Here is a 23227-nt window from a genome sequence, read left to right on the forward strand (position 1 = left end):
TGCATTTTAAAGCATTTGAAGACTTTCCCCAAAATGCATCCAAAGATGACCTTTTCTATCACCAGCCCTCATTTTGCTTTGATTTTCATGTTGGTGGCCAAACCTATACATCTATGCTTTTTTAACACAGTGGGAGGAATGATAATACAGCTAATCTGTAACAGGTAACAGGGGGAAGTCAGGGAAGCTTTGGTGCCAGGATACGCTGGGCTGCTCCTGGAGTATTCTGGCTCATGCAGACACCTCCCCAAAGTCTTAGTCTGACACCTAAACCACTAAACCACTCTGGATCTCTTCCAGAGACAAACCAAATTACAAATCCCATCTCAGTCAAAGTGGTGTGAAAGTGCTATAACTGTGCAATGTGAGAGAAATTTTAGGAGATTATTGCATGTCATTTTTCGGCCGATCTGGGCTGGAAACGGGCTTGAACAGATGAGAACAGGTGTTATCTCACAAGAAAATGCCACCGATGCTGCCGGGATACTACAAGGCATCTCACAGCCATGCTTTGCCCACCAATTTTGGAGGATGGAAGCTTTCCATGGTTCGAAATCAGTGGGCTGAGCGCAGCTTGGGGATGGCTTGTAGTCTCCTGACAGCATCGGCAGCATTTTCCTGTGTGATAATACCCATTCTCACCCATTCAAGTCCATGCCCAGCCCATGTCCAAGTTGGGCATAAAATGACATGCAATAATCTCCTTAGTGAAAATGACAGAAGCCTAGTTTTGGAGAGGTTCCAGTTGTCAGTAGAAATTCAATCAGGTAATAGGAATGGTCCTCATACAGGTGGAGTTCTAACTGAGTTGGGATGCACATGGGCCCTCAGATTGCCCTGTTAATGAACTAAGACAGACTCATAAATGACTCATTGCTATATAGTAGGTAAGAGTTGGGTGAGTCACAGCCTCTGAGCCCCAGAAAACCTCGTGATAGGCTATGGCCTTAGGGTTGCTATAAGTTGGAAACTACTTGAAGAGGCACACAACAAGAAAAGGTAAAAGCTACAAATTCCTGCAGAATGACTACCACAGATACAGGGTATAAGGAAAGAGCAAAGCATATGTAATGTTTGTTGTTTTCAGTGGAGGAAATCGCAGTCACTTTTCTCAATTCCATGGCAGCCTTCCCAATTTCAGGAGTCTTGCCTACTATTTGTCCAACTGTGTTGGTTTGGCAAGGACAGTCCTGATTAATCCCCTGTCATCCCACTTTTTCAGCTGCTTTTAAAATGTCCCAGTTTCTCCCTCCTTCTCCCACCTTTCCCTATTGTTCTCAGTACTTCATTTGCTGCAAACTGGGGGGCTCAACTGATGGCCCCTAAGGGGGCTCCATGCTGCCCCTTTCCTCACTGGATTGGGGCCGCAGCAACCTCATGCTACAGCCCCGATCTGCCCTTTCCACAGAGCAAAAAGAAGTCACAAAAAGCTGTGGAAAGGGCACCCTAGCTGCTGCCACTGTGGCTTTTCGGTGCTCCTTTGGCACAGTACATTTAAACCAGCACAAACTGAGTGCTGTGATGGCCCCAAGCATGTAGTTGGGCACGTGGCTTGACGGTGGCATGGGAGCGGCATGGGGCAGCTGGTGTGCATATGCCATACTTGCAAGCTGCCCCCATGCCTGCGTATAAGGCCAGTCTGTAGTGGCTGTGAGTTCAAAGTGCAAAAATAGTTTGAACTCAGTTAACTCAAAAGGAGGAAGAGGAGAGGACTGGAGAGAAAGATGGAGACAGAGCCTTGACCTTCCCATGGATTCAGTCAAAGGCCAGCCACGGCAGCCTCTCCCAGCATCTGTTCTTCCTCATTAACACCTTTTGCCATCTTGTCTACACTCTTATGTTGCTCAGCCACATACATCCCCATTTTCATCTGTGAAATGTTGGAGGGTATGTAGTAGCTGACTGCAGAAAAGCCTGCACTTCTCAAAACATGGCCCTATGTAAACCACAGGAGAAGCATAAAGCAGGGTGATTTGTAGAAGCGGCTGACCCTGTGAGGAAGGGGAGGCAGGCACACGTTCCGCTTGGCTGAGCATACTAAGAACTGCAAAAAGCAAGGAGGATTTGGAAAGAAAAGAAAGGGCTACAGGATAGATGTAGATAAATACAGTATAAGGAAAAGCAAGCTCTTAGAACGTTTAATGTAGCAACAGTGCCATCTTTAGAGTACAAGGGTTTGTTGCATCTTCATAGAATCATAGGACCTTATCACACTAGAGGAATCCCGCTCAAAAACAGGATTTAAAGTAGTTTTAAATTAGATTAGAGAGCCCTGGTGGCGCAGTGGTTAAAGGCCTGTCCTGCAGCCACTCACTCAAAACCACAAGGTTGGGAGTTCAAGACCAGCAAAAGGGCTCAAACTTGACTCAGGCTTGCATCCTTCCAAGGTCGCTAAAATGAGTATCCAGATTGTTGGGGGCAAATTAGCTTACAGTTATAAACTGCTTAGACACTGTTTAGGCGGTATGAAGCAGTATATGAATGAAGCTTTTGTTTGTTTGTTTGTATGTTAGATTTAAAGGAGAAAAAATGCAAATGCAGGAGGTTTTTCACACGACGTTTGAGCAAAAACAGAAATAACGTGAAAATAAATTGAACATAAAGGGGACAAAAATGCCACCTTTTTACTTTCGGGAAATTCCTGCTGAATTCTTAGTGGTAGCTAACACCAATGCCTAAATACCCTAAAGGAACCAGATCACATATGATCTTGGAAGCTAAGCAGGATCAGTCCTGGTTAATACTTGAATGAGAGAAAGCCAATGAATAACCGGTACAGTAGACTATGTTTCAGATGAAGGCAATGGCAAATCACTTCTCAGTATTCCTTGCCTAACAAAACCCTATAAAATTCATGAGGTCACCATAAGTCAACAGGTAACTTGGAGGCACATATAAACACTCCATCTTCTCTTTTCCATCCTAAAGATACTCAACTCTCTCAACCGGTCCTCATGTTTAAATATTGGAAGGGATGTCCTGTTGAGGATGGAGCAAGCTTGTTTTCTACTGCTCCAGGAAAAGAGATTCTACCCAAACATGAGGAATAACTTCCTGGTGATAAGAGCTGTTTGATAGTGGAATACAATGCCTTGGAGCGTGATCTAGTCTCCTTCTTTGGAGGTTTTTAAACAGAAGCTGGATGGTCTTCTTTCAGGTGGGCTTTGTTTGTGTCTTCCTGTGTGACAGAAAGGGATTAGACTGGATGACCCTGGAAGTATCCTCCAATTCTTGGATTCCAGACTCTTTGCCATTTTGGTCATCCATCTTGATTCAATGCAATATACCTTCTAACATGGAGCTCTAGCATGCATTTGGAATATCAGTATGCAAAGGGATCTTGTAGCACCTTTGAGATCAACTGAGCAAAAGACATTGTAGCACAAGCTTTCATAGATTTGGTCTACTTCCTCAGATGCATGGAGTGAACTGGTGCCCAGGTAAGTAAATCCAAGTCTATGAAAGCTTAATGCTACAATATCTTTTGCTCAGTTAGACTCCAAGGTGCTACAAGATCCTCAGAGGTGGTTTTGCCAGTTCCTTCCTCTTGAAATATACTCTCAAGATTGCTTGCCTAAGAAAACTCTATGGAGTCAACAGATAACTTGAAGGCATATACACACAACTAACACAATTTGAAACAAAAAATAGCCCTGCCCATGCCCCACATATGAGTTTTTAACTTTTTTAAAAAACCAATCATAGCCACAGTCTTTTTCAACAGCTTAATAATGTTTACGTTCAACCATTTCATGATGTTGTAGCTAACTAGAATGGCTGCAGTGCAAATATTTATTCAGCAACATCTTGTTTTCAGGATACTCTCTTTTAGGCTGCCATGGGAATAAGAGAGTAGGTAGCATGTAGTTTGCCCACAGCTGGCAAATGTTTAAACTGGTGTTTCTCCCCCACAGCAAAATGTGTTGTTGTTGTGCGCCTTCCAGTCGATTCTGACTTATGCCAACCCTATCCTAGGGTTTGTTCAGCAAGATTTGTTCAGAAAAGGTTTGTCTTTAGCCTTCCTCTGAGGCTGAGAGAATGTGACTTGCTGACAGTCATGCAGTGTTCTCATGGATGAATGGGGATTTGAACCCTGAATCCAGAGTCATAGTCCAACAGGCAAACCACTCCACCGCTCTGGCTCAAACATGGGATACAGGAGGAGAATTGCAGGTGCTTATATGAGCCTCAGGTCACTGGGCAGCATGTCCTTTTTTCTGACAAGCACCTGAGGGATCTGGTTTGTGGGACAGATCTTTGGAAATAAAATTCTGGGCTAGAGTTCCCATCAAGGGTCTTGTTGTTAATCTCCATCATATTCCTCTAGGGCCACAAGCCGTATCTCTTTCACATCACATAGACACATGCCTACCCTCATTCATTCCCATTGCCCCAAACCAACACTTCAAAGACAGCATTATTATAGCCTTCATGCTCTGCTGGTTTAGGGAGCTGCATATTATCAGAACACTTTTTCACGTCACTTTCTTTTGGTTTAACCTTTCCCCTATGTACAGCAGAGATGTGACTCCAATGTGCATTCAAACATTTCACATGTTACAGATCATACATTTCAGTGTTACATCTGTTAGAGGAGCCCAGGTGGTGCAGTGGTTAAATGTCAGTACTGCAGCCACAATGTTGTAAGTCCGATCCTGGAGGGCTCCAAGGTTGACTTGGCCTTCCATCGTTTCGTAGGTTGGTAAAATGAGTATCCAACTTGTTGGGGGCAGTTGGCTTACAGATTGTAAACCACTTAGAGAGTGCTGAGTCCACTATTAAGTGGTATAGAAATGTACTTGCTATTGCTATTGCTATTGACTACATTTGTATTGGTACTATATGCAATTAAAAAGGTAAAAACTAAATTCAAAAATATTGAAATGCAATTTATGATTAGCAATATTTAGTCAGCTTCCTGTTTCTCAAAGGAACAAGCCTCATCCTAATATCATAGTATCACAGAGCTGGAAGGGACCAATAGTGCCCAACCTCCTGCCATATAGGAATACACAACTAAAGCATACCCAAATGATAATCACCCAATTCTGTTTAAAAAACCTCTGAAGAAGAATTTCATTCTGCTTTTTGTAGCTTAAACTATGACAGAAGAAATTCAGACAATAAGAAATGTTGAGGGACTCCAAAGGCCATTTAGCCTAACCCCAAGTTAGGCAGGAACCTACAGCTAAAGCACCCCTGAGAGGTGTCCATGAACCTTTAATGAAGGAACGACCACCACCTTCTATTCTACTCCTGAACAGCTCATGAATACCATCAGGAAATGCTATCTAATATTTCTTCCTAGTGCTGAACTCTCCTTTCTTATAATCTGAATTCATGGTCTAGGTCCTAGTCTTTTGAAGTAGAAGAAAACAAGTTTAGTCCATCATCCACCTAACAGCCGCTTCATATATTTAAAGACACCTATCATTTCTTCAGCCCTAAGTACCCTGAAGGCACAAGATCTTATCTGACCTTGGAAGCTAAGCATGGTCAGCACTTGAGTGGGAGACCACCATGGAATACCAAGTGCTTCAGGCTGTATTTCAAAGGAAGGCAAAGGCAAACCATCTCTGAGTACTCCTTGACTAACAAAAGGCTATAAAATCCATGTGGTTTTATAGCCATAAGTTGACAGGCAACTTGGAGGCACATTAAAACACATCTAAAACTCCATCTTCTCTTCTCCATGCTAAAGATACTCGACTCTCTCTCAAGCACTCTTCATGCAGCTTGGTTTCCAGACTCTTCACCATTTTCATCATCCATCTTGATTCAATAACCAAGGCCTCTCTGCAGATTTAATGCAGTTCAACAACACTTTAACTGTTGTGGCTCCATCCTATGGAATCCTGGGATTTGTAGTTTGTTGTAAAACCAGCGCTTTCCCTAAATGTGTCACAAAACACAAATCCTAGAATCCCATAGCACTGAGCAATGGCAGTTAAGGCGGTGACAAACTGCATTAATTCTGCAGTCAGCCTCAGTCTACAAAAGCATACTAGAATCAAAGCATGATAGAGCTGGAAGAGACTGCAAGGGCCATCCAGTCCAATCCGCTTCTGCCACGCAAGATCTCACAATCAAAGCATTCCCGACAAATGGCCATTGGGCCTCTGGTTAAAAGCCTCCAAAGAAGGAGACTCCATCCACTCTCCGAGGGAATGTGTTCCACTATTGAACAGCCCTTACTCTCAGGATGTTCTTCCTAATATTTAGGTGGACTCTCTTTTCTTGTGGCTTGAATCCATTGCTCAAAGTCTTAGTCTCCAGACCAGCAGAAAACAAGAACTCCATGTTTTGTTAACAGTTTGCTCCTGTACAGGATAAGCATACCCTGGATATCTTTGGTCACCATGACCTGAACTGATGACCCAGGAGGCTGTATTTATGATGCTGTAAGTGACACTGATGTCAGAGAAAGAAGTCTGCATCAGAGCCTGGGAAGGACCTCCACTGAGAAAGACACAAACCATCAAATGTATTTCCAGTACGTTGCTCAGGTTTGCCAAAACTTTTTCCAGGCTGATCATATCCAATTATTTGCCTCTCTGCCAAAGGCAAGGGAAAGCCCTAGTCTTGGGCAGAAGGAGACAGTTTATTATAGGGTTACTCCTTTTCCTCTGATGCTGGCCTAACTTAAGGAAAGTAACTGTAGCTGCCATGACTGGCGTGTTAGGAAGGCCCCTTCACATTTGCCAAATTATAGCACTATGATTCCACTTCAGCTGCCATGGTGGCATCTTATGGAGCCTTGAGATCCATAAGTCTCTACCAAGCTGCAGTTAACTTGATGGCACATAACAATATATATTTGTTATATCTTCCGATTGTGTTTTTTTACTGCAAATTTTGTTGCTGTTTTGTTTTTTGTGATCTGTCTGGGAGAATTTATTGCTAGAGATGAGGTAAAAACAGGTACGTCTGAGTTGCACCTGTTGATCTGGACCCATCTTTCATGCAGTAATTGTAACTTCTGCACAAGAGCCTGGTTTGAGAGACAGCAAGATTTGTGCTAAACTATGATGTTTAGCACACTATACTCTTATAGTGCTACTATTCCACTTTGACTGCTCTAGCTGCCTCCTGTTGCATTCTGGGATTTGCAGTTTTAAGGAGGGGTATTTAGAATTCTCAGGCAGAGAAGTTCTCTGTCTGAGAATTCTAAATACTCCTCCTTAAAACTGCAAATCCCAGAATGCAACAGGAGGCAGCTAGAGCAGTCAAAGTGGAATAGTAGCACTATAAGAGTATAGTGTGATAAACATCTATGTGACATTCTCTTTCTGGACTGGCAGTCCTGAGAATCAAAGCCAACATGGTCTAGTTGTTTGAGTGTTGGTCTAGAACTCCTGGGGACCAGGGTTCAAATCAACCATGGAAACCAACTGGGTGGCCTTGGGCAAGTCACACTCTCTCAGTCTCAGAGGAAGGCCGTGGCAAGCCCCCTCTGAACAACTATTGCCAAGAAAATTGACTGATAGGTTCATTTTAGAGTCCTCATACGTCTGAAATGACTTGAAGACATGCAACAACAACAAATCTTAAGAATCCCTTGTACATAGTCAGGAGGAAGGGACAACATGATCAGGGACATTGATCCCAGGACAGTGGGAACCAGTGCTTTTCATAGGATTTAGTGGCTCCAATTGTATGTGAGTGGACATCTGGTTCATCCATAGCAAATAGCCATGTCAGGATATACAAATGAACCACACAACCTGAAGTATATGGCAAGAGACTGGAGGAGGGCAAAGGTTGCCCCCCGTCTTCAAAAAAACAAAGGGAAAGAGGACCCAAACAATCACTTTCCAGTCAACCTGACATCAATACCAGGAAATATTCTAGAGCAGATCATTAGTCTGAAATCACTTTAAAAAGAATGTCATTATCACTAAAAGTCAGGATGGGTCACACCAGACCAAACATATCTCTTTTTTGATAGAGTCTCAAGCTTGGTTATGAAGGGAATGTTGTGGATGTAGCATATTTTTGTGTCAGTAAGGCCTTTGACAGGTCCTCCATTATATTCTCACAAAAAGGCTAGTAAAACGTGGGTTAGACAATGCGACTGTTAGGTGGATTTGTAACTGGTTCACAGACCAAACCTAAAGGGTATTCAATAATGTCTCATCTTCAACCAAGAGAGAAATGACTAGCAGGGCACCACAGGATACTGTCCTGGGCCCAGTGCTATTCAACATCTTTATCAATGGCTTGGATGATGGAACAGAAGGCATGCTTATCAAATTTCAGATGACACCAAATTAAGAGGGGTAGCTATACCCCAGAGGACAGGATCAGAATTCAAAGTGACCCTAAGTGATTAGGGAACTGGGCCATAACTAACAAAATGACTTTCAACAGGGAGAAATGTAGGATTATACACTTGGACAGCAAAGATGAAATGCACATAGGAAATGCATATAGGATGGGTGACACCTGGCTCAATAGCAGCACATGCAAAAAGGATCTAGGAGTCTCTTCCAACTCTATGATTCTAAATACATAAAAGGAGCTAAATAAGCTAACAGGTTTCAATCAATTACCCAAAAATGCACAAGCAAAACAACAGCTTTGTGATGAACAGCCAAGAAATTACAAAACAGTCCCCAAGCTACATAGTAGGATTCATCTTTACGTATGGCAGGCCTCCTGTCCCTTTAATGGTTGTGCAGAAGAGGGAATTTCAACAGGTGCTGCTTGTCATGCATCCAGCACCTGCTGAAATCCTCTTTTCTACACTATTATTAAAGAGATGGTAGTTCTGTCCTTTAGTTCACCTGGCAGCCTAATCTTGAGGGAAAGTGTTGAGTTAAATAAAAACAGGAAGGGATATTCAAATTTGCAGTAGAGTAGGTCATGGTAGAATTTCAGGGATGTAGAAAATGTAGTTTGAGAATGAAAATAGAAATGTTGTTCATCATCCATAAATGTAAGACCTTATTCCTAGTTTTCATCTCACCTAGAGTAGAATCAAAACAGTCCACAATGAATGGGATTTATCCTTTATGTTGACTCATACTCAACCATTAATTCAATGGGTCTTCTCTAGTTCGGAATGATGAATATGATTCAGGCCGAGGTGTGTAGAATTGTAGAACTGTGTTGGAAAAATCCTACGTTACACCTCTGTACCCCCAACATTATTCTTGGGCCTGTGTGGTGTGCTGAACCACAGATCACAAACACACAACCTGCCTTCAGATCTGGAGCCTGAAGAGGCTTCAATCTTGGGCCCCAGTTTTGACAATGAGGATGTGGACTTTCCACTCTTTTAAATTTTCTGTTTTCCAAAGGTAGGTTGAGAAAATAGCTTTCAGGTAGAAGCTTTAATGTATGATGACTTAGATGCCCTCAGGTCCCTTCCCACCCTGAGAGAATATGCATGGAATGCAAGGGGTCATTATTTCCCTGCATTGAAGCCAATGCACTAACTTAAGCCCAACTTGATAGAGTTGGTTTGGATGAGCAAGTGAGTGACAAGGTTTTTAGGAGGTATCTCACCCGCCCTGTTTGAGGCAGGAGAGGATCTTTCACCAAAACAAGGCCCACCCCATTCTTTATCCGCTTAATTCTGCTAAGTTACACTTGCCTAAAGGTCAAGGGAGCAGCTGTTCAGAGAAAAGGAGAAGTCCTCCTTGATTTATCACACTATTATTGTCATGATGTAAAGAACCCATTGGCCCTGTATGGTTCTGTAGATGATCCTCCCAGCCTCACGTGGTGGAACCGTTCCTTTCCAAGACCTATAAAGCAACGCCAAGAAGAAAGGATGCCCCATTCCCTGCTTCACCGATGCATTTAACAACAATGAAGGCGCTTCTGATCTGCATGTTGGCTGGAAGCCTCTTCATACAGCCAAGTAAGTCTTTTGGATGTTTCACCTCTAGCAGTGGGTTTCTCCATCGGGCATCTTTTTGCAAAAGTTGCTTGTGCTCGTTTTGGATCCTGAGCTATAATGGCCTGCCTCCTATTTCTCGTCCTAATCTGACTATTCCCTATAAGAGTCTATCTGAGTTTTGAGACCAGTTGGTCCTACCACCATCAAAATTACATTTGTTGAGGAACTAGGAGGACAAGACTTGTCAAGTTTACATTGACTGCTGAAGTTTGATCCGTCAAGCGGGAGGGATAGAATTCATTGGCGGGATACAAACCGCCATATAGTACGTATAGGATACGTACTAGGGTTAGGAAGGGGCGGTGCTTCCGCACCCCCCTAACCCTAGTACGTATCCTATACGTACAAGATGGCGGCGCCCCTTCTACATGGGCGCCACCATCTTTACGTACTGGACGCATAGCGTCCAGATGTGTCGCGGCGCCTATGACGTCGCGAGTCCGCGCCAGGCGCCTCGCGACGTCCTAGAGGCGCTGCAAAAAGAAGCTCCGAAATGGAGCTTCTTTTTTGCTCCGCGCGGGAGCCGCGCGGTTTGGCTGCTGCAGCTCCCGCGCGGAGCAAATGGCGGCGGCGGGGAAGCGCCGCAAAGCGGCGGTTTGTATCCCGCCATAGAATCATAGAATTCAAAGACATAGCTGTATAAGTCTGGAAAATCAGTCTGCAAAGGGATCTTGTAGCACCTTTGAGAATAACTCAAAAAAGAAGCTGGTAGCATGAGCTTTCATAGATTTGAGTGTACTTCCTCAGATAAATGCAAGTCTAGGAAAGTGCATGCTACCAACTTTGTTCTTGCAGTTAGTCTCAAAACCACTACGAGGTCCCTTTGTATAGAATAAACACAGTAAGGGTAAGTGGTAGCAGAGTTCGGAAATGTCACTTGGGGGAAGATATACCTCCCAACCAATATGGCCACAGGCTCTGAAGTAGAAGGGAAATGTATTTGTTCCTAAAAATCTTGCCTGAAATTCAGTATGGGTTTTGTTGTTGTTGTGTGTCTTCAAGTTGTTTCCGACTTATAGCAATCCTAAGGTTCACCTATCATGGGGTTTTCTTGGGACTTGTATCAATGGGAAATAGAATTGAGCAGCTTCACAACCTCTGTATTCAGCAAGGGCCTGTTATGATGTTATTTTGTAGGGGAGCCAGTGATGTGACTGGTTTGCATTGAGACCAATGGGCATCAGGACCGATGTGCAGCAAGTGCGAATGCACATCTGGCACTCCCGGTGCCCATCTGGACAATGAGTCAGGATTACAGATGTGCATTGGCAGAGCCTGATGGGTAATGGGACACTGACTGGACAGTACCAATGTCCATATTTGGACACCATGACACAAATCTTCATAGTTTACCAGTTATGTAACGCCTCTTCTGCTTAGCTAAGTATACATGAAGTTACACAACACAGACTCCGATATAGAAATCATGGTTCCTATCCAGGGAATTTGTTGTCAAATATTCACTACCTGTTCTCTCCATCCTTTTGAATATTCTTCAGTCATTTGAAATGAGAATGTTACTTACAATCATCTTTGATTTTTAATATCCCATATTTTAATGGCTTTTATAGTTGGCATGCAACATTCTTCAGCATCTGATGGTTGTTTGACACTTGGCATGTGAAAAGAGGATGTAAAACTGGACTGTGTATGCTAATTGAGATGCAGCACAAATGCATATCAGACATTGTCTGAAAGCTGCCATGTAGAGGCTTTGCTAATTGAGAAGCAATGGTCTGCAGTGAGAATACTTAACAGTCAGAGACTTCGTCTTTGGCACCTGCCAGAATCAGAAGAAATGCCAATGAGTCAAAAGCATGTGGATTTCACATTTGACATGGAGCCAAGCCTCAAATGTTTGCAACATTTTGTGTCAGCTCCAATCCAAACAGAAAGGAGCATGGACATATAAATCAGACCCCCAAGGACTTTTCCATGCCAAGGAAGAAGCTACACGAATCAAAATAAACTTGTCTTCCTTCCAACACTACAATCTGGGCATATATGTGCAGACAACTATGTCCAGAAGGAAAGCCATAATGCACATTATGATTTCCAAGTGCTCTCTAACTGCCTTGCCCTTGAATCATGTTGTATAATGTAACATTTATACAGTGGGATCTTGGCATCCACTGGGATTTGATTTGAGGACACCCCACCTCCCACCCCCATAGATACCAAAATCTGTGGATGCTCAAGTTCCATTACATACAGTGGCATAGTAAAATGAAGTCCCTTATATAAAACGTTAAAACCAAAGTTTGCTTTTGGGGATTTATATTTTTTGGAATAAATGCAGATAGATATGCACATTTTTGTTTATTTTGATTCATAATTAGCATATGATAGCTTAGCTGATTGCAAAGACTGTTGCCACACTACAGAATTAATGCAGTCTTGACATAGCTTTAACAGCCATGGTTTCATCCTATGGAATCCTGGGATTTGTAGTTTGCTGTGGGACCATGCGGGCGCACTGTAATGCAGTTTGACACAATTTTTGCTGTCATGGCTCAATGCTATGGCATTCTGGGATTTGTAGTTTTGAGAGATATTAGCTTTCTCACTCAGAGAGATCTGGTGCCACAAAAAAACCACAAATCCCAGGATTCCAGAGGGATGGCACCATGACAGTTAAAGAAGTAGCAAAGTGCATCACTTTCTATGGTGCAGGTTCAGTTGTCTTCTAGGGATGCATCTGTGTTTCCCTTGTAAATTAGAATACCTTCCCTGCATCCCAGATTAAACCATCTCTTTCTCTTTCAGCTGGTTCACTCAAGTGCTACACATGCAACACACAGCTCAACAACGCCAACTGCCAAGCAGCAGTCAATTGCAAGGGGAATGAAAACGCCTGCAAGACAGATGTTGTTGGTAAGACAAATTCTTGGACATGCCTCTCATTCTTTTCTTCCCCTCTTCTGGGCTACAGGATTTTGTCAAAACTTCATCACGTAGTTCTGTTTCTTCCCAATAGAATACCCTTCTTTCTCTTCCATCCTATGTTCTCACACACCAGGTTTTATATGCTTTAAATTATTGTTTTGTGTGCCTTCAAGTCACTTCTGACTTAAACAAATCTTGCCAAGAAACCCTTTGATAGCTTTGCCTTAAGGTGACCTACATCACCGTGTTTTCTTGGCAAGGTTTGTTCAGAGAGGGATTACCTTTCCCTTCCTCTGAGGCTGAGAAAGTGTGACTTGCCCAAGGTAACCCTGTAAGTTTTTATATGGCCAAGCCAGGATACAAACTCTGTTCTCCGGAATCCTACTCCAGCACTGAGATGACTACAACACGCTGCTACAAAAATCCCAGTTGACAAAAAGAAAGTTACCAATATTTTGGATCCAAACGTCTTCATAAACCAGAGGCGGGGAATGTGTGGTCTCACAAGACCCACAATGTCCCCATAACAAACAAGGCAGCAATATTGCTGTGTTTGCAGGGCACTGTGAGCTGTTTTAGGCCCAGAAGATGCCTTTTTATCCAACAAGAAGTGACCTAGAAGTTGCAGGGAAAGCCTTTCCTGGGTCCAAATGACCCAGAAACGGCCAGGAATATGGTGATATCCCCCTCACTCTACCCATGTTTTGCTATATCTTATTATTTAAATGTTAATATGTATTAATATGTATTGTTTAATTATATTTGTAGAATGTACGCCTTAGGCAGGTTTGTTTTTACTTTATTCAATTTTTGAACTGACGATATGTACAACGCTGTGTAAATTTACAGCGCTCTATAAATAAAGTATAATAATAATAATAATAATAATAATAATAATAATAGGTGGCATGGAGGGGGACAGTCACTGCCCATTATCAGGCCTCCTATCTTTTCCCAGCCTCAAACTGCCAAGCTAATTCAAAAACTATAAAGCACGGTCACCAATACAAATGGACTCTTTTATGCCACTTGACAGCTGCGAACATTTGGCTATGATGCTACCAATGACTCTAAAACCCAGCTGCTTGGTGGCAAAGAACCAACTCATTACACCCTCCAATGTCCTCTCTGTGGCTCTGAAGGAGAAGCTAAAATGGTTGTACATGTGCTAACCCCAAAATGCTTGTATTTCTCTTATTTTTGGATCCTGTTGATAGAGAATATCTTCCAAAAGAACAAGCTGACACTGTGAAGGTTACATATCTTATTGTGTTCCCCAAGATGCTAAGAAACTGGAGAATGGGTTATGGTTTAACCTTAGAAAATGGTTGTTTAACCTTACAAGAGGCTGCATGACCAAGAAATGCCTAGAAATGTTGACTTCTGACAAATCTGTTTGCTTTGTGAGATTTTCCAAGAACATGTGCTTACAAGTTCTGACTTGGCAACCCTGGCAAACGATATTAGAATATCAGAGCTTATAGTTTGGCGATCCCATCCTTTTCAGATTCTACTCTGTCAGGATGCGGGCCAGAAAAGCATTTCTTTCTCTAAATAAGGTTATATCCTTGATTCACAAGGCCTTGCGTGGATCTACATTGTAGAAATAATGCAGTTTGACACCACTTTAAGTGCTGTACCTCCATCCTATGGAGCCCTGGAATTCATAGTTTGTGGCAGAACCAGAGCTCTCTGACAGAGAAGGCTAAATATCTCACAAACTACAAATCCCAGAATTCCATAGGATTGAGGCATGGCAGTTAGTGATGTGACACCACATTATTTCGTCAGTGTAGATGCACCCTAGTCTTCACATTTCTCTTCGAGTTGCAGGGGAAGAAGAGTCCCCTTCAGCTCTCTAATCCACAACAGTTCCCCACCCCAATATCAACCATTCCAGTCAGTGCTCCATAAACATTCTCCGCATGTACTCTATGCTCAGCCAGATACTAGTGGGAAGCATTTTGCTGCTGTAGAGCTTTTTGGTGGCCTGGGCTCACATGGTTCTCAGGTCCAAATTCATCATGGAAAGATGATGGAAGCTGTTCCATCATCCCCATCAGTGGGAATGTAAGAACGTCCCCTAATCTTCTCGTTCCATCTCCTTCCCAGGTGTCGTCGGCCTTTTCAACGTCATCTCTAAAGAGTGTGCTTCATCGTGTGAACCGTACTTCAAGGACTTCACAGTGGGCAGAAGGAACATTTCGTGTTGCGCGGCTGACCTCTGCAACATCAGTGGAGCCCATGGCTTCAGCACGAACTACAAAGCCCAGGTGGCTTTGGCTCTTTTTGTCAGCTTGGCCTGCATCTTTCTCCGAAGTTGACTGTGAGGGTCAGGAGAGGGGGGGGCACATTGCTTTGCAGAAGAAAAAACAAAATCTAGATTCTTTCCAATTAAAGCTGCCTGCATCCAGGACCACAATCTTAGCATTCCTCAGCATAGATCCGTTGCATAGAGCATGCTTTTCTTTTTTTAGAATGCTGAAATGATTTGGGGGTTTTTTAGAGCTACAGATACAGGATTGTGGGAGTTGTTTGTGTACCGTTTGCATGCATAAGCAATGGCACTTGCACATTCCATGGAAATTGTAGTCAGAGGTTGCTTGGGTACCTCAGGGTTGAGTCTTATCTATGGACATTCTCTTTAATCAGGTTGTGGTCCATTATGTACTGGCCATCTAAGAAGAACCTTCAGTTCAACATCAGTGAAGTAGGGACATTTACTTACAGGTTGACACTCCATTGATGATGATCTGGCAGTGGAAACTAGTGACTCCCATATTAGTGGAGAAGTTAAAGCTTACATTTTAAATGTTAGGCTTCATAGATGGTCTCTATGGTGCTGAAATCTCCTCCATCCTTACATTCAGGACATTGGACACCTATGGTAACCCTATCCAAAATCTGAAAGGGATTCACTGCCCTGATGACATGAGAGCCACCCACCACCACTGCTTGCCTGCTTTGGGTAGCAAAAACAGGCCCTGCTGGATAAAGAATAAGAGAACATCCAGGGGCTCATTCACACTACAGAATTATAGCACTGTTATTCCACTTTAAATGCATGCTTCCAACCTGTGGGATCTTGGGGGTTATAATTTGGTGAAGCACTGATGTTCTCTAACTGATGCTTCTCAGTGCCTCTCCCTAAACTGCCAGTCCCATAGAGTAGAACTATGGTGGTTAAAGTGGAATAATATCACTCTCATTCTGTAGTGTGAATAGGCCCTAAAAATGAAGAAGAGAATGAGAGAAGTTTATCACACTGGGTCTAATTTTGGCATTAAAGAGAGATTAAGGCACATTTAAAGCATCCTGAAAATAAAGCAAAAATGGCAAGTAATTGTGCGAATGATTATCACACGCAATAGCGCAAGTAAAGTCATATCGGAAATGCAATATCACTGAAATCCCAAAAGTAAAAAGACATGCGTTAATGCTTCTTTGTGACCACTTTAATGGCAGGTTTTGTGCAATGTCGTGTGAAATTGTTTTGCATAATTACGCGGTTTTTCCAGGATATTCACGGGATAAACTCATGATTTCCTTTGTGAGATAAACTCTAGAGAGTTAGAAGAGGCCCCCAGGGCCATCCAATCCAATCCCACTGTACCACGCTGGAAGACACAATCCAAACACTTGCTGTGACAGATGGCCACCCAACCTCTGTTTAAAAACCTCCAGAGAAGGAGCTCCACCTCTCTCCAAGGCAGCCTATTCCACTGTCAAACAGCTCTTACCATCAGGAAGTTCTTCCTTCTAAAGTTAAGGTGGAATTTCTTTTCCTGTAGCTTGAATCTATTGCTCTGGATCCTAGTCTCTGGAGCAGCAGAAAACAAGCTTGCACCATATGACACCCTTCCAAATATTTAAATACGGCTATCATGTCACCCCTTATGCTGAGCATACCCCATTCCCTAAGTCACTCCTCATAGGGATTTAGGGTTTCCAGACCTTTCACTATTTTGGTCACCCTCTTCTGGACATACTCCAGGGCCAGACGTTATGACAGTGTAATTCTTTTTTGATCTGCAGGCCAACCTAGAAATACTTTCTTTTCAGGAGGGATCCAGCTATCCTTCAGCCAAACAAATATTTTAAGGCTCTCAATGGAATATATATATATTAGACTGCATTTCTGTGACAGCTGGCCAAAAGAGAAAGTGCTCCAAAAAAAAACTACTGAGAACAATGGCAAAACAAAAGATCCAGCAGTAACTGACAGAAATTGGCCTAGCTGTTTTCTCCTGTCAATCAGAGAGGGATTAGTCCTACTGGGTGGTGGTTCAGTATTATCGTTCCTTTGTACAAAAAGGTTGAGAGATCTGAACCTTAAAATCAGAGACCAATTAGCCTCCTGGTCATACTGTCAAAAGTACATGCTAGCTTTCTGTTGAGTAAGTTCCAAACCTAGGAAGAGGAAAATGAGATCATAGCAGAAGTACAGGCTGGATTTCATCATGGCAGGAGCAGAATTGACCAATGTTTTGCATTCACACATTTGCTTCATAAGAGCCTGATACAGCCAAGAGGACCTTTGTGGATTTGACCTCAACAGACAGAAGCAAAATGACGTACTATTATTCAGGGAGAAGTTGTGATAAAAATAATAATAACCACATTGATCATGTAATTTTCTATGTATTTGTTTTGGTTTCTGAGACTGCTCTGCTTGGATTGTGCTTTGTGCAAAGGATGTACAAAGAAATATAAATAATATATGAATAAAATCTTTATGCTCGTGGGATCTGCGGTTTAGTTCTTATAGTTTAGCTTTCTCTAGGCTACCCCTGCCATACCTTGTTGCTTTAGGTAAAGGTAAGAGAAGTAACAAAGTACCTAGATTTTTGTTATTTCCGTCAAAAGAAATGACTGTCTCAAGTTAGTTTTGATTTCAGATAAGATTGGCAAACCATCTTCAGTGGGTCCACTTCTTCCTAGGTACTGCCACAGATATCTCTTGCAGTAGTTTGATACCATTTTAACTGCCCTTACTTCATCCAGTGGAATCCTGGGATTTGTAGTCAGGAGAGGGATTTGGAATCTTCTGCTAGAGAGATCTGAGAGGCGATTGTTCAGGAGAGTGCACTAGAGCTCTCCTAGAAGAGATTTCTAAATCACAGAAGAAAGGCCTCTTTCCCACTACATTTTAAACCAGTTTGCAAATCGGTTTGAAGCCATTTAAATGACCCTGGTTCACACTTGAACCAAATCACTGAAGCGATTTGGGGAGGGGGACCATGCACTAGACCCGTTTAACCCACGTCTTTTTGATGCTGGTTTTTTCCACGTCTTCTTGGATAAATCGATTCCATGCAGATGTGATCCAGATGCAGATCGCAATCGATTCCAAGAATTGATTTGAAGAATCAAATTCATAAATTGATTCAGTGTCAGTGTGAACGAGATATGAATCAGAATCGATTTAATATGACGTGATAAAGGGTCGCCAGGCGGGGAAGCAGAAATTAACAATCTGTGTGCAGCCACCCTTCGACCCTCGTATGGAAGTACATAAATGCAATTGCAATGATGGGCAGAGGGGGAAAATCCATTGAAAATGCTTCATATTGAACTGATTCATTTGTCAATATGAACTACGAGTCGGTTATTTTGAAAGACTCCTGCAGGAAATGGTTTAAATTAAATTGATTCATTCCTTACTGTGAACCACAAGTGGGTTATTTTACAGCAAAAAAATGCAATCGGGACAAATGTAGTGTGAACCATGCTCCGCTGCTGAACCAATCCATCATTTTGAATCACAAAGCGATTTATTTGTAAGTGGGAATGAGGCCAAAGTCGTCATAATCCAATGCTCAATGCTCAAAATATGTTGGCTCTGGAAACCCATTGAGTGGCTTTGGGAAAGTCACAGCCTTTTCCAAGTGGGAAGTGGGAGGAATAGAGAGAAATTGGGACATTTTCAAATTTCAGGATCTGCTCATTTGGTTGCCATCTTCTTCTTGTCCTATTGACACGACTTCCCAGGGAGAGAAGGTGATCCAGGAGAAGCCGTTTTTGCTTACAGATCAGTTCCAGTTGTAAAAGGGGGGCATAGTAAGTAAGAGAAGCAGCATGGTACAGTGGTTTGAGCATTGGACTATGACTCTGAAGTCCATGATTTGAATCTCTGATCAGCCATGGAAACCCAGAAGTCACATTCTCTCAGCCTCAGTAGAAGACAAAGGCAGCCAAAAAGAAAAAACAAATCTTACCAAGAAACCCCCATGATAGGTTCACTTTAGGGATGCTATAAGTTGGAAATGACTTGAAGACACACAACAACAACAGTGGGTGTGTGGCCCTCTGAGCCTTCATGTAGGGGCCAAGGCATCCCCCCCCCCCCAGTTCTCACAGTTCCCGTTGTTGTCGTTGTGTGTCTTCAAGTTGTTTCTGACTTATGGCTACCCTAAGGTGACCCTATCATGAGGTTTTCTTGGCAATATTTGTTCAGAGGAGGTTTGCCATTGCCTTCTCCCAAGGCTGAGAGCTTGTGACATGCCCAAGGTCCCACAGTGGGGAATTGAACCCTGGTCTCCAAAGTCAGAGTCCAACACTCAAACCACTGCAGCACACAGTTCCCTACCCCTAGTTTAATTACAATTTTGTACTCGCAGACGGCCTGCTTTCAGATAAAATAGCTGAGTTCAGGTCCTGCATAAGTACTGAAGACTGCAGGCAGCCCTGGGTGGGGGCAGAAAGAGGCCAGAGACTTTCTGCTTCAGAGACGTGGAAAAATACAGACGTGCCTGCCTTGCTGCAACGCCCCAGCCCTGCCTTGCAAATGCCACACATACCCCCTATTTTGTCAGCTGAACAAGCCCAGGAAGGTTCAATTGTTTCATTTCATTCATCCTGCAGAAACCCAAAGTTGTTTTAAGAGTGCCCTGCCCTTTAGTTATAAAACCCAAACATTAAAGGAAGGCAAGCAGTCATTACACCCCTGGAGGCCTCATCGAGTGACATCCAAGCTTGCAGAGAACACTCCAAGAAATATCACCCCTATGGTTGTCAGTTCTCAGGGCCTGGCCATTCTTCTCCAGTCTCTATGGGGGAAAGGGAAGAAACTCATGATGAGAGCACTGCCTTGAAAAGAGTGTGGCTAGATATAGAAACAAATAGATATAGGGAGAGGTACATATATAGATATAAATAGCGATATAGATATAGATATAGATAGTGAGTGTGACATAGTAGTTTAAGTGTTGGAATATGACTCTGGAGACCAGGGTTCAATTCCCAGTTCAACGATGAAAGCCACTGGGTGACCTTGGGCAATTCGCATCCTTTCAGCCTCAGAGAAAGGCAACCTCCTCTGAACAAATCTTGCCAAGACAACCCCATTATAGATTCACTTTAGGGTCACCATCAGTCAGAAATGACTTGAAGGCACACAACACACACATAGATATAAATAGATTGATAGATGATAGCTAGAGAGCTAGAATTGGGGCTACCAGATTGAAAAGTGCAGAGGATTCCTGTACCTTAATGTGTTGATGGAATTTCCACACATGTTGGTTGTCACGCACCAGGTAACAAGCAAAACCTGCTGAAATTCCCCCTTCTACATAATCATTCAAGGCTTAGAAGCCTTCTCCAGTTTTCACTCTGGCAACCCAGATGATGAAGACACTGAAATAGTCCAAGATGTTCCATACTGTAGCTCAGTTATTACTCAGAATGGAGGCTGCAGTCAAGAAATCGGAAAAAGACTAGGACTTGGAGGGGCAGCTATAAAGGATCTAGACAAGATCCTGAAGTGTAAAGATTTATAATTGAATGCTAAGATAAGGACTGTCCATGTCGACGTATTTCTGATTTTTATGTATGGTTGTAAAAGCTGGACAGTGAAGAAAGCAGATAGCAAGAGAATCAATTCATTTCAGATGCAGTGATGGAGGAGAGTTCTGAAGATAACATGGACAGCTAAAAAAGAGAAATAAATGGGTCCTTGAACAAATCAGGCCTGAACTCTCCTAAGAAACCAAGATGACTAAACTGAGACTGTCGTATTTTGAACATATGAAAAGACATGATTCATAAGAAAATACAATAATGCTTGGGAAGGAAGTACAAAAATAGGAACACTGCATTACAGATGGTGAGACTCAGTGAAGGAAGCCATGGCCCTGAGTCTGCAAGACCTGAGCAGCTAGGATGACTTGGAGGTCTCTCATTCACAGGGTTGCCATAAGTCAAAGTCAACAGTTCAAAGTCTCCGTTTTTGATATTTCTCCCCCATTCTGTTGGTCACACAGTTCTTCCCAAAGAAATTACTTTTCTGATTTTTCTTTCAAATTAATAACCTTCTGTTCTCAGATATCTTCTGTTCTCAGATACCCAGCATGATGGAGTGGATTGAGAGTTGAATTAGAACTCTGGAGACCAGGGTTCAAATCCCTGCTTGGCCACAAAAACCCACTGGGTGACCTTGGGCAAGTCATACTCTTCCAGCCTCAGAGGCTGACAATGGCAAACCCCCTCTGAAGAAATGTGCCAAGAAAACCCTGTGATAGTTACCCTTAGGATCGCCATAAGAATGGAAACAATCTGAAGGCACACAACACACATGCGCATACATCTTCTGCTCTGGAAAAATACTAGCTTGACCTGTCTAACCACAAAGAATACTGTGACCTCAATTGAATTTAGTTGTTGCTTTGTCATAACTTGCCCCCAGGGCTGTTGGTGAGATACGGCAAGAGTTTCAGCACCCCAGGACTTAAGAAATTATGGCCCTGAAATAATGCGGGACAGAACAGAGGCAGGGCTGGCAACGTGGCCTCCATCCATGCATCTTTGCAAATTGGAAAGAGAGTATTGCACTGATTCTGAACCCGTTGTTAACATAGGACCTGCCCACACCATGCTTGGACTACCTGACATGTAACAGATGTAACCAGCTTTATGGGTGCACATTCAAGAGCATGAATCCAAATCTGAGTTCTTGGAAAAATTGATGGCATTTGTGCAAGATACCCTAAAAGCTATCCTGGGAATGTAACCTTCCCAGAAGATATCTGAAAGCCATCATTCATTAATTCCAACCATCAGGGTGGAAAAGAAAAATCTATACCACACAGTTACAGAAAACAGTTAGGTTCGTTAGCTGTATGGGATTCTGGGATTTGTAGTTGCTAATTTTGAGGATAATGCTAGAGAGCATTAGTGCTGTGATTCAGGAAAGGGTGCTAGAACTCTCTAGCAGAGAACTGCCACCTTGGGTCCCATGATGGGAGAAAGATGGGAATGGGATACAAATAAAATTAATATTAAGTGGACCCTCCACATCTGCTGGGATTAGGGCACAGGTCCCCCATCAAAGTGGGGAAATTGCAAATAGAATAAATTTAAAAAACACTTTTTTTCTACCTGCAAGAACACCATTCTAGGAATGCCTAAGTCCTCCAGTACAACTCTTTGGTCAACATCTGCTGGAAGTTGACCATAGAATTGCACCAGAGGACCTACAAATGCCTAGAGAATTGTTCTCTCTAGGAATTTCTAGGTCTTCCAACATGACTTCTGGCAGATTTTGACCACAGAGTTGTGCTGGAGGACCTAGAGATTCCTAGAGAGAACAAGTATGGGTAGCTGTGTTGGCCATTTAGCAAATTCAGACAAAAATCCACGAAATGGTGATACCTTTATTGGCCAACCAAAAGGCACAATATACTTGTTGCAAGCTTTTGAAGTTCCACTGGAGTTCCAGGTATCACTGTTTGGTGGATTTTTGTTTGAACTAGAGAGAACAAATTAACCAACTCCATTAATAATCAAATCCACAAAAGTCAAAGCTGCAGATGTGGAGGAATGACTGTACTAGTACTACTGGAAACCATGCTTTATGGGGAAAGACTTAGAGATCTGAGTATGTTTAGCCTGGAGAAGAGAAGGTTAAAAGGTGATATGATAGCCCTGTTTAAATATTTGAAAGGATGTCATATTGAGGAGGGAGAAAGCTTGTTTTCTGCTGCTCCAGAGAACAGGACCCGGAACAATGGATGCAAGCTGCAGGAAAAGAGATTCCACCTCAACATTAGGAGGAACTTCCTGAGAGTAAGGGCTGTTCGACAGTGAAACACACTCCCTCAGAGTCTGATGGAGTCTCCTTCCTCAGAGGTCTTTAAACAGAGGCTGGATGGCCATCTGCTGGAGATTATTTTGATTGAGAGTTCCTGCATGGCAGAATGGGGTTGGACTGGATGGCCTTGAGGCCTCTTCCAACTCTACGATTCTATGATTCTATGAATAATGATAATAAGCACTTCTCCAAACTGCACATCCCAGGACTCTGTAGGATGGAACTGTGGTATCAAACTGCTATAACTGTACAGTGTGGATACACTCTATGACTCATTGTTGATGGAAAGGCCAGAAATTACTACAGTTTAACTAACATACAGAAACCATTTTTGTGAGGGTGCC

The 23227-nt window shown here is 42.7% G+C and overlaps 1 protein-coding gene across 1 annotated transcript; it reads left to right on the forward strand.

Moving 5' to 3' along the window:
- Positions 1-9816: 9816 nt before the first annotated feature.
- Positions 9817-15117, forward strand: LOC149317709 (prostate stem cell antigen-like). The gene is made up of 3 exons (XM_089518981.1): positions 9817-9868; positions 12674-12781; positions 14906-15117. The coding sequence occupies exons 1-3, from the start codon at positions 9817-9819 to the stop codon at positions 15115-15117; spliced, it is 372 nt and encodes a 123-aa protein (XP_089375107.1).
- The last annotated feature ends 8110 nt before the right edge of the window (positions 15118-23227 follow it).

This window comes from Sceloporus occidentalis, unplaced genomic scaffold (assembly GCF_023333645.1).
Source record: "Sceloporus occidentalis isolate IW3139 unplaced genomic scaffold, rSceOcc1.0.p SCAF_3, whole genome shotgun sequence".
Classification (NCBI taxonomy): Eukaryota; Metazoa; Chordata; class Lepidosauria; order Squamata; family Phrynosomatidae; genus Sceloporus; species Sceloporus occidentalis.

What these genes read in the sequence shown, in the direction of transcription:
- LOC149317709 (XM_089518981.1), top strand. Translation starts at nt 9,817, where the DNA reads ATGAAGGCGCTTCTGATCTGCATGTTGGCTGGAAGCCTCTTCATACAG. An exon ending in AAGCCTCTTCATACAGCCAA is followed by an intron (nt 9,869 to 12,673) that starts GTAAGTCTTTTG and finishes TTTCTCTTTCAG; the next exon opens with CTGGTTCACTCAAGTGCTAC. An exon ending in CTGCAAGACAGATGTTGTTG is followed by an intron (nt 12,782 to 14,905) that starts GTAAGACAAATT and finishes TCTCCTTCCCAG; the next exon opens with GTGTCGTCGGCCTTTTCAAC.